This window comes from Podarcis vaucheri (genome assembly GCF_965113315.1).
Source record: "Podarcis vaucheri genome assembly, chromosome: 1".
Classification (NCBI taxonomy): domain Eukaryota; kingdom Metazoa; phylum Chordata; class Lepidosauria; order Squamata; family Lacertidae; genus Podarcis; species Podarcis vaucheri.
In genome coordinates, this window is record NC_138759.1 from 51,647,901 (window position 1) to 51,658,939 (window position 11,039).

Genomic DNA, 11,039 nt, shown 5'->3' on the forward strand with positions numbered 1-11,039 from the left:
GAGTGGGTGGAGTCTAATGTTCCGTGGTCCAATGCCTAAGCCAATACATTCTCACATGCTGTAATCAATAAAGTTGTGGCCTTTTCTTTGCCCATTAACCTTATATACTGTGTCCATGTGTCTTTATTCCCCAAGCGGGGATTGGGTCCTCAAATCACAATCTTATATTCAAGATCACTTCCATGCATGCAGTCACACACACATGCAATGAGATTAAATGTAATTTTTTGTCTGGAAATATATCTTTGCAAACCATGTCAGTAAAAAGTGACCTTCAGGATGCTTTGGTCCTCTGCACCTTAACTGTCTTGAAATGTACACATTTCCTTTCAGCTGAGAGACATGTAAGCAAGATTTGAATGAAGATGAATATCTGTGAAAATGATGAGATATGAGGAAAATCTCTTCATTCCTATTCCTTTGTCCTGTGACTTGTTTTAACTGTCTTAATACTGTGTTTTAAATTGTTGTAATCCACCCTAGGACCTGCTGTTGGAGGCCAGGTAATAGTAATAACAGTAATAATCGTAATAATAATGAATGAGAATTCTGCACTGTGCAGAGAATACTTCTATTCTAGCACAGAGAAGGCATGAAAGAGGCAAAATCTGATTGTTAAGAAAGTAACTGAAATAAAAATCAGATAGGTGATAACTGATGTGGTTTGGTTGGGAGGAAAAAGAAAGCACCTTAAATTGTGTGCAGGACTTGAGGGGAAACCACCTCAGTCTGATGTGGCTGGCAGCTATTGGGAGGGGGTAGAAGAATTGCTCTTCATTTCTGCAGTGGTATTTGCTTCTGATGTGCAGCATCGGATCATAACTATTCAGTATAGTGATGTTGAAGGAATATGATGTTCCTCCACACCAAATCTAACAACACAGGTGTCAAAGCTTAGACCACTTTCACATGAAACACATCTGCATCATAAACATATATTGGTTTTATTCCAGCCTAACTAGCATGGTGTTTCTGACAGAATCCTGAAAACTATAGTTTACTGAGGGCGTTGAAACCTCGCCATTAGAGATATGCAGATTGGTTCAGAGTTCCACACTTACTAGAGTTACCTTGACAGAAGTTATAATGAAAACAGAAAATTTAAAAAGCACAGAATGGAAAGAGGTAAAGTACTGGGTGGGGGGGCTCATCACTAATGCTGCCCCACAGGCTCTCACACTGACACAATCCCATGTTGCACAGCACTCTATAACAGCAATGTGTGAACTCCCTGCAGGAAGAAGTGTAATAACAAATATATTAATGTACCAATGTCCCCAGGAAGCTACAGTAAGGTAGCCTCTCTTATACTTCCTGTCTAAGCTTTCCTAGTTCCTTCCCTAATACCTCCCTGCATATCCCTGGAAGCTGAGTCTTTTGACATAGTTCCATCTTTTCTATTTTAAAAATGCATTAAATATATAGAAACAATAAATGTCGCTGAGGGACGACGACGAATGAGGAGGAGGCGGAGCTAGCATCACAGCATTAAGCTGCTACACACGCCCCCCGGAGGCACCTGGTTGGCCACCTCCGGTGGGCGTGGGTGCCAGCCAGGTAGGAGGGGAGGGGGCTAATGCCCCTACCAGGGGTGGGGCTCGGTCTCCCGCCCACAACCACTCCCCTCTCTTCCAGGGAGGAGAGTCTTTCTTGCTTGGGATGGGCAAATCTGTGACTTTCAGTTTCCCAATCTTAGTTCAGTTCTTTACATTTCCACATCAGTTTGCATTTTTTTAAAAAGAAGTCATCGTCAAAATTCATCAGCATTTGAGTGTGAATTTCTACTAATGTACACATTTTTGTATGCAATTTCCCATAATATAAATACACCAGCAAAACAATTTCCCATAAATAATGTTATTTTTGCTAACATACATTTTTATGGTCACTTTACCCCAGTGTATGCACTTTTGTACACATTACTTGACTGAAGGACTGCACTGCAAAATTCAGAGGAGTGTGAATTTCAAAGGATATCTGTGTTTCGGTTCTTGTATTGTTTTGGAAAGTGCAGATTAGAGAGGCTTGCCTTTAAAACCAAACTGAATCAAAATTCCCCGTCACCCCTATTTATGGCCCAACCCAGCACAGGCTTGCTAGTATGTAGTGGTTTTGCTTTTGTTTTGCTGTTTCGTTTTGCTTCAGCCAACGTCTGGTGGCCACCATTTTATTTTCCTCAAATTCCCCCACTGTTTCATGATTCCAGGGCATTCGATGTGTGGGGCAGAATTGGTATGGCAGGTGTCTCCAAAAAAATGGCAGCAACCAGTTCCCCTTTAGAATGCGCTAGAACATCCTTTCTCCAACTTGGTTCCCACTGGAAGTTTTGGACAACAGCTTCCAGTAGCCCCAGCCTCCATGTGCAAGCACAACATTATGGGCATTCTAGAAAAAGAACATGGTGGCTTCAAGGAAGCAGCCAATGATATCAGCTGCTACCACTGGAAAAAAGTAATTCCCACTGCTGAGTAAGCTATTTATGTGCATAAATGGGCGACAAAAAACCCTCATGCAGACTCATTCATCACTCATGACATATGTTTTGAATAGTTTCCATGTTAATTTTTTTTCATTCAGAAGGAATGAATGTGCACAACTGCTAGCACTAAAAATTTCTCAGGGCGGCCCTGATCTCTCTACCTAATAATAATAAAAATAATTTATTATTTATACCCCACCCATCTGGCTGGGTTTTCCCAGCCACTCTGGGTGGCTTCCAACAAAACACTAAAATACAATAACCTATTAAACATTAAACGCTTCCCTAAACAGGGCTGCCTTTAGATGTCTTCTAAAAGTTTGGTAGTTATTTTTCTCTTTCACATCTGGTGGGAGGGCATTCCACAGGGCGGGCGCCACTACCGAGAAGGCCCTCTGCCTGGTTCCCTGTAACTTGGCTTCTCGCAGTGAGGGAACTGCCAGAAGGCCCTCGGCGCTGGACCTCAGTGTCCAGGCAGAACGATGGAGGTACCTGATACTTCTTTAGATACACCAGCATGCACTTGAACCAGCAGTGATTTGTGGGCTGGCACAAGCAGGGCACTTGTCTTTCCAACACTAAGTGTCACTGCTGCTTACCAAGAGTAGTGGGGCAAGGAACAGTCGGCTCAGTGTGGCACAGTGTCAGGAGTGGTAGACTGGCTCTGCCACTGCCACTGCCCCTGCACCATGCAGAGCTCTCTGTGCCTCACCACCCTCCTTTCGGGTAAGCGGCAGCGATGATTGCTGCCAGGAAGCCAGATACGCAAAGCCACCCTACCTGTGCCACCCCACTGACCACTGCTGACCGCAACCATTTAGGTGGACCGAGGAAAGGTTTATCTGTATTGGTCTCAACTGATTTGTAATCAGAAGGAACTATTGTGTGGTGTGAAATGTACCAGGAGAAACACTTCATTTGATTGCCAATTACATCTTTTCTTTCATGCGCACCATTGCTCTGTCTCTGATCAGGATCTGCTTATGTATTCAGCTGGTCGCTTCTGTAACAAGACTGCAATCTCTTTTCAGATGCAAAATTGCTTCTTCTCCTAGAAGATTTGTTTTTCCACTTAGCTGCATTATTGAAGATACAGAGAGTAGAAATTTGATGAACATACTGGAATATACTGAAGAATCTCAGCCAAAGACATCAGGAGTCAGTTTCTCTCACTCACTCATAGTTACTAACAGGTTTTGTATGTTGAAGTTGGAATCCTAAAAGGGATAATTTTCAGTACAGGAAGGAGATAAAGGCATATGGGAGGAATGCGCGCATTTAATGCATTAACTGAGGAAGGAACACAAAAGATCTCAAGGTCTCCTCAAAAGTTTGCATAATTCTCACTTCCCATGGAATTATGGCAGCCTGGGAATTGTAGTTCTGTGAAGGAGAACCAGTGCTTTTTCTGGGGGGTCTCAGGGGTACGCATACCCCTAAACATCTTGTGAATCTTTGTACTTTTGTCCATTTACTGTATTTATTTTTACTGATTTGAAATATAAAATGGTGATTTTCTTGAGTCAAAATGAGAGTACCCCTAAACATTTTTTTTAATTAAAAAAAAAGCACTGAGGAGAATTACGATTTTTAACAGATTTCAGTATCCCAAGCTGTCCCCACCCCCTTTTGGGGGATAGTGTGGGGAGGGAAACCATGACAGTTGAGGTGGCATAATTCAATATATACTCGCAGTGTAAATAGATAAGGTCTCACTCTTCATGGCTGTCTATTACGATTATGCAAGTTTCCCTCACCATTGTTTGTTAGCTCTCCGAGGAATATTTATTGGTGGATGGCCATATAAATTTAATAAATAAATATTCAATAATATTATTCAAATGGTTCCTAACAGGGCCTCACAGACCCAAGGCCTCTTTCCAGGTCTTAATACACAGTATGATAAATGTTAATTACCCATTCACCAAGTTTCTTTCTAAATTCTTGCACAATTTTAATCACGTTTTCTGTCTTTTATCACCCTGGCAGAACAGAATCACAAAAACGGGTTCATGTTCCTGAATTCGTCCTATAGACAGTTGTCACAAATGACAGCCTGCCTAACTTAGTTATTCTGGAGAGAAGTGCAAATATCACAACATAAACTCATCATGGTTTCATCTAGAAATGTTATCTATCTGTACCAAGTTGCTAGTTCTTGCCTGGACTGGGCAATAATGTTTGCTGTTGGTTATGAAGCAAGTACCCGATCAAGCTGGCGACAGACTTCCTGTTAACAACACCACAACTCCTTAAATGTAATTTATGCAAACTGGTTGAAAGGCCGGGTTTTGTTCTGATGTCACACTGGGCTACAACAGCTCAAGGGCTATCTCCAGCCTACAGATATGTAGTGAAATCAGGAACTTCAGATACGTCGAAGGGAAGAACTCACCTCCAGACCTTTTGAGGGAAAGTATGAAAACTAATTAGGGTCCTTCCTGTCCTGAGGTCAATCACTGCAAAGGGCCTTCAAGGAGTTCTGTTTTAATTTTAAAAACAGGATCGATGTTTTAATTTTTATTTATTTTTATTTGTTTGATGTCTTTTTACAAAGCTGGATAACTGAAATTAGAAAATTAGTTCGCAAAGAAGTTGACTGAATGTTGCAAACTTGCAAGATGGAAGGATTTTCCCTCATTTCCCCTGTGAGTATATGGCATTAATCCCAGTTTTGTGTCTTTGGCTTTGCCAACAGACTGCAAAACAAAATATGTATGATTTGTTGTTGAAAAAATGTCGCTCTTTTGTTATTTATAATACTAGAAAGTTTTCTGCTGGCTCGTGGGTGTATAAAATTAGTGATTTGTTATTTAATGACTGGATGGGAAGTTAGCATTTCCCCTCTGCTTCTTTTATCTCTTCTGCCTTTCACTGATATGACCCCATACAGTATTAGTTTATGGGTATAATAAGCCAGCAGGCATCTAGGGGGGGAAACTTGGCTTTGTGGTTGACTGTTGGGTTTTGTGTGATACTGCAGGTATATTGTAATCTATAGCTAAATATAGGTTTTGGTGTTCATACTATATGGTTTTAGGCGACAAGGGAGAAAACAAAATACAAAATGTTCTAAGCATTTTAGGATTGTCCTCTCTTTTTAGGGACTGTATTTTCTTGTCAGTATCCGGATATTTCAGAGGAATTTCATATCTTTGTTTAGAACTCTTAGCTGTTACATTAAACAGAAGCAAAATATCTTGACCTCATCTGGTTTTCCCAACTCCTCCATCTTAAATGAGACAAAGGGGCAAGACTTTCCTGCTTAGGTTGATCAGATGGAATGTTCAGGGGATAAAAGCCATTCTCTCTCTTTCCCCTCCTGCAGACTGAAGCATTCATTAATATTTTACTATATGCTTGTTCCAATATTCTTGGTCGTTTTTATTTTTATTTATGTTAATTAGTATCAAATTAATAATTAATTTGGTTGGCATTTATAGTTTTCTAAGCACACAAATGCTGTCTTATATATTTGGAGTAGATTTCATCCGTGCTTGGAAAACTGGCAGGCCAGAAGTCCATTGAAATACGACCCATTGCTAAACATGTTTTCTCAGAAATACGTCTTTCTTGATCAAGTGGGACTTCCTTGTAAAAATATTGAGGTTTGTAGAATTTAAACAAATGCATATTTAATTTCAAAGGTGCCAATGAATCTTGCTTAACTGTGTAGGAGTACATATTAGGAAAAACAAGATAAGCAAATTTGATTTTTTCTTATCACCTGACATATGGCTGTGTGGTTGAGTAGGGCAGGCTTGTTTTCAGTTGCACTTTAGGATGCAGTGAAAGTAAGCAGAATACTAAATAATTTTGGATGTATCTTCATCAACATCTCCATCACCACTGTAAAGTAGTTAGACTATGTAGAATACTAAATCATTTGGCATATAGGTAAATGCATTTGCAAAACCACCCCTTAAAAAGTCAATATGAACTACTTTGCATTATCTCAGGCTACAATTTTTGCACACTTAGAAGGAAGCCTCACTAAAATATGTGGGCTTAACTTCTGAATAACCATGTGTAGGTTTGCACTGTAAATTACTTTTATTACAGAACATTCTACAAGTTAATATATCTCATTGCACTATTTGCCAGGATGGGAATACTCCATGAATACCGAGAGCCAACAAAACATATACCTAATACTCTGTGTTGCTGGTTTACTTGCCTACTTGGTCTTCAATCTTCAGTCTCTTCCAGGCAACTTTTTTTATCGAGCATTCACCCTGATTTGTTTGGACAAATTTTGCATTGAAGTTATACTGCACCACTGTAGTTGTTTGTAAACTTATTTTATTTAAATTTACTGTTCATGGAGCATTCATTAAGACTTGTTTGTGCACTGCAATTATCCCACTCTGTCCGGTGCAATTCCCTATCACTTTTCTCATCACAAAAGTTCATGTTTGTTTTTGGTTTGGGTTCTTAAAAAGCACTACATGCACCATATTTGTGCAGCATCTGATTTAATCATACCCACAAAATAGTGGTAGTTTGGAAGTGGCCTTTGAGTATTTTCACAAAGGATGCTTGGACTGCAATTGTATGTACACTTATTTGGGAGTAGGTTCTATTCTATACAGTGTTATCAGGTTGCAGTAACTGCTTTGTAATGCAACATGTGCCGCTTATGAATGGTACACAAAATACATAGCATGACTTTTGAAAATAAAATGTACATTCTAGTCAACGTAGAGATCTCATGGGCAAATGTCCCATCCTGGACCCCTCCTTTGGAAGTGTTTGATTTAAAAATTGTTATTTATCAAATTTATAAGTTCAAGCCATTCCTTGCTACAAAGAAAAAGTTACAGAATGCTGAAAAATTAAATAATGCTTACTCAGTTTAAAAATGCCAAATTGTGGATACAGTGGTACCTCAGGTTAAGTAGTTAATTCGTTCCGGAGGTCTGTTCTTAACCTGAAACTGTTCTTAACCTGAAGCACCAATTTAGCTAATGGGGCCTCCTGCTGCCGCCGCACCGCCGGAGCCCGATTTCTGTTCTAAACCTGAAGCAAAGTTCTTAACCTGAAGCACTATTCTGGGTTAGCGGAGTGTGTAACCTGAAGCGTATGTAACCTGAAGCGTATGTAACCCGAGGTACCACTGTAGTCACGACTGCCAATTGTGACAGCTACCCATGGAATGACAATTGCATATTGGGATTTTCCTGATTTAAAGATGATTGGAGCTATATTCTGATGAGAAGTTATCTATAATTCATAATTCCCAACATCTTGTAGCCTTGCATTCATTTACCCTAGGTTGGGGTTGCAAATTCTTGTGTGTGTGTTTGTGTCCACGTCGGATAAAGCAATATCCTGTTTAACAGGATGTAACCAGAAGCAGTCATGGGGGTATATGATATAACTCTTTCCAGTTAAGTGTTACTAAAGTTGCAGCCCTATGGACACTTACCAGAAAGCAGGGCCAGCTCAAAGCATATCACCACTAGAGGCAGGACAGCAAATTACACTCTCCCCCAAGTCAAAGAAGTTAATAATACAGAAAGTTAAGAACATAAAACAAACCTGCTGGATCAGGCCAATGGCCCATCCAGTCCAGGATCATGTTCTCACAGTGGAAACAGCACTCGACTCACCTGCGATTCCCAGCAACTGGTCTTCAGAGACATAATGCCTCTGACAGTGGAGGTAAAGCATAGGCATTGATCCCCTTATACAGTGGTACCTCTGGTTATGAACTTAATTCATTCTGGAGGTCCATTCTTAACCTGAAACTGTTCTTAACCTGAGGTACCACTTTAGCTAATGGCGCCTCCCGCTGCCGCCGCATGATTTCTGTTCTCACCCTGAGGTAAAGTTCTTAATCTGAGGTACTACTTCCGGGTTAGCGGTGTCTGTAACCCGACGTGTTTGTAACCCGAGGTACCACTGTGCTGCATGAATTTTTATAATCCTTTTTTTAAGCCATCCAAAATGGTGGCCACTACTGCCTTCTGGGAGAGCAAGTTCCATAGTAATTGCATGCTATGTGAAGAAGAGCTTTCTTTTATCTGTCATGAATCATCCTACATTCAGCATCATTGGATGTCTATGACTTCTAGTGTTGTGAGAAAGGGAGAAAAAGCTTCTTGACCGACTTTTTCCATGCTATGGGTGGCCAATTTATTTTTCATCTGAGGCAGAGAATTCCACAAGCACCTTTCCCTGGCAATAAAAATGAACGTGTCTGAAATCTTAAAAATTGCTATCCTTTCATGATATCCAGAAGGTAGCTGCCCAACTTTAATCTTTGGTAGGTTTAACCCTGCTGGAATGTAAGTTCCACTAAGTCACTGTAACTTACTTCTGAGTAAAAATGCATACACTTGGACTGAGAGAGCTGTATGGCTGCCAAGACAGGTTTTATGATGTGCCATTACAATTTTTTAGCTCCCTCTAAAGATTAAGCATGTTTCTGTGCACTTCTTTAAATGTATTTTTTGTTCTTGTTGTCATAGGGGTGTTTAAGTGACTCTATGTGCACATACGTGTAGAAATGTTATGAGAGAATTTGCATAACTCCTCCTGGGCAGATACATTTTTAGAACCCTAAATATTTGTTGAAACCTGTTCACAGATTTTCACTGGAAATGGGACGTAGGCAACCAATTTCCATGTAGTGCCATTTTGGCTAAAAGTTGGGAAACAAATGTAACCAACAAATAAAACAAAGCATCTGAAAAAGCAAGCTATAGAGCTTGTTTCTGATTTTGCAATGAAACTCCTGTTTTGGTGCTAGTTGAGGGAACAAAAATCTTTTTCTTTTTCTTTTTATAACCGTTTCAGTCTTTTAAAAAGGGATGCATAAGAGAGCAAGGGCAAGGGAAGGCCCATAAACTGTTTTCCACAATCCCTAGTGTATCTTTTTTTGACGTAGATAAAGTACAGTACTACAGAAAAGGACAGGATAAAGCACTGAAGCTTCTTTGTGGGGGAGGGGAGGGATTTGACTCTTGCACCTTTAACAATTGAATGACAAGCTATACCTGCTGAAATCCCATCTTTTACACAACTATTAAAAGTGCAGGACCTCTGTCCTCTTTTTCACCTGGCCACCCTAGTCGCCAGTAACACATAGGTGCAAACCCTGCCCTTCCAAATTGTTGCAGCCCCAATAAAATGACAAGCTCCAAGCTTTCTGCCATACAAATGCTAGGTTAATCCTACAGCCCTAGTGTAAAGCAACCCCATGGTATATGAGGGCAAGAGTGGTTCTGCGTATTCCACTGTCAGGTGGTTGACATGGCTGACACATACCCTTGTTGAAGTAGTGCAGATAATTTAGTTGACAGGAGTCTTCTGGGGTGGGTTCCTGCCTTTTCCAGGGATATTCCCCACACTCCCACTTTTATTAGGACATGAATATCTTCATTTCCCCAGGACAGCCCATCTATTTGTCATTAGACCTTACGAGGGTCCTTTGCCACCCCACCTGTCAATGATTAGGGCCAGGCTAAGTAAGTAAGGTGACTGGCCACAAGCCACACATTTGAGGTACCATTAAATAGCAGTGACTAGTCAATAGGAACATAGGAAGCCACCTTGTACTGAGTTAGTCCACTGGTCCACCTAGCTCACTAGTGGTTACACTGACTGGTAGCACCTCGAGGACTTCAGAAAGGAGTCTTGCCCAGCCCTACCTTGGGCTGGTAAAGGTAAAGGTAAAGGACCCCTGACAGTTAAGTCCAGTCGTGAACGACTCTGGGGTTGCAGCACTCATCTTGCTTTACTGGCCGAGGGAGCGGACGTTTGTCCGCAGATTTTCCGGGTCATGTGGCCAGCATGACTAAGCCACTTCTGGCGAAACCAGAGCAGTGCACGGAAACACCGTTTACCTTTCCATTGGAGTGGTACCTATTTATCTACTTGCACTTTGACGTGCTTTCAAACTGCTAGGTTGGCAGGAGCAGGGACCGAGCAACGGGAGCTCACCCCATCGCAGGGATTCGAACCACCGACCTTTTGATCGGCAAGCCCTAGGCACAGTGGTTTAGATCACAGCGCCACCCACTGCGCTGGTACATCCTCCTAATTATTTAAGTTTATGTAGTACTATATTTTAACACCACTGTATGTGACATTTGGCTTTCCCCTGTCAGGCACCAAAATGCCTTGGCCAGACTGTGGCTGGGTCACAAACCAGAGTAGTGGCTCAGTGTTAAAAAACAGTATTGCCAGCAAAGCTCCCCTGGCTTCTCCTCATCTGCCTTCTCATTTGCCTTCCACTGTTTAGTTAATAACTTATTTGTTCACTGGGGCTTTAAAAAAAACACCAAGCAGAAGTTGCTCCCCTTGTTCTGCTGCTATTTAAATGTTACTTATATATATTTTTAATTTTGCTTCAGTTTATTTTTTATTTTCCTTTATTTTTATTTTATGTATTGTTTTTATTGCAGAGGTTAATGGTTGGTTGCACGTTGCCATTTGGCAACTTCTTGGGAAGATGATTTTGTACATATCATGCAAATGAAATCAAATTAATGTTTTTGGCTACGTGCTTCAGCACTGAATCCTACCTTTCCCTGATAAGATGTTTGGAAGTGCT

At 40.9% G+C, this 11,039-nt stretch overlaps 1 protein-coding gene across 4 annotated transcripts in view; it reads left to right on the forward strand.

Annotated features, from left to right (window-relative positions):
• The first annotated feature begins 4,785 nt into the window (after positions 1 to 4,785).
• SPI1 (Spi-1 proto-oncogene) overlaps positions 4,786 to 11,039 on the forward strand; it is a 29,613-nt gene continuing 23,359 nt past the window's right edge. For 2 of the 4 annotated variants that reach the window (XM_082226744.1, XM_082226745.1), the window contains exon 1: positions 4,786 to 5,127. In XM_082226744.1, the coding sequence (XP_082082870.1) occupies positions 5,083 to 5,127 (45 nt within the window). In that variant the 5' untranslated portion in view covers positions 4,786 to 5,082. The remainder of the gene's footprint in view (positions 5,128 to 11,039) is intronic. The other 2 variants (XM_082226743.1, XM_082226742.1) reach the window with 2 other exon arrangements.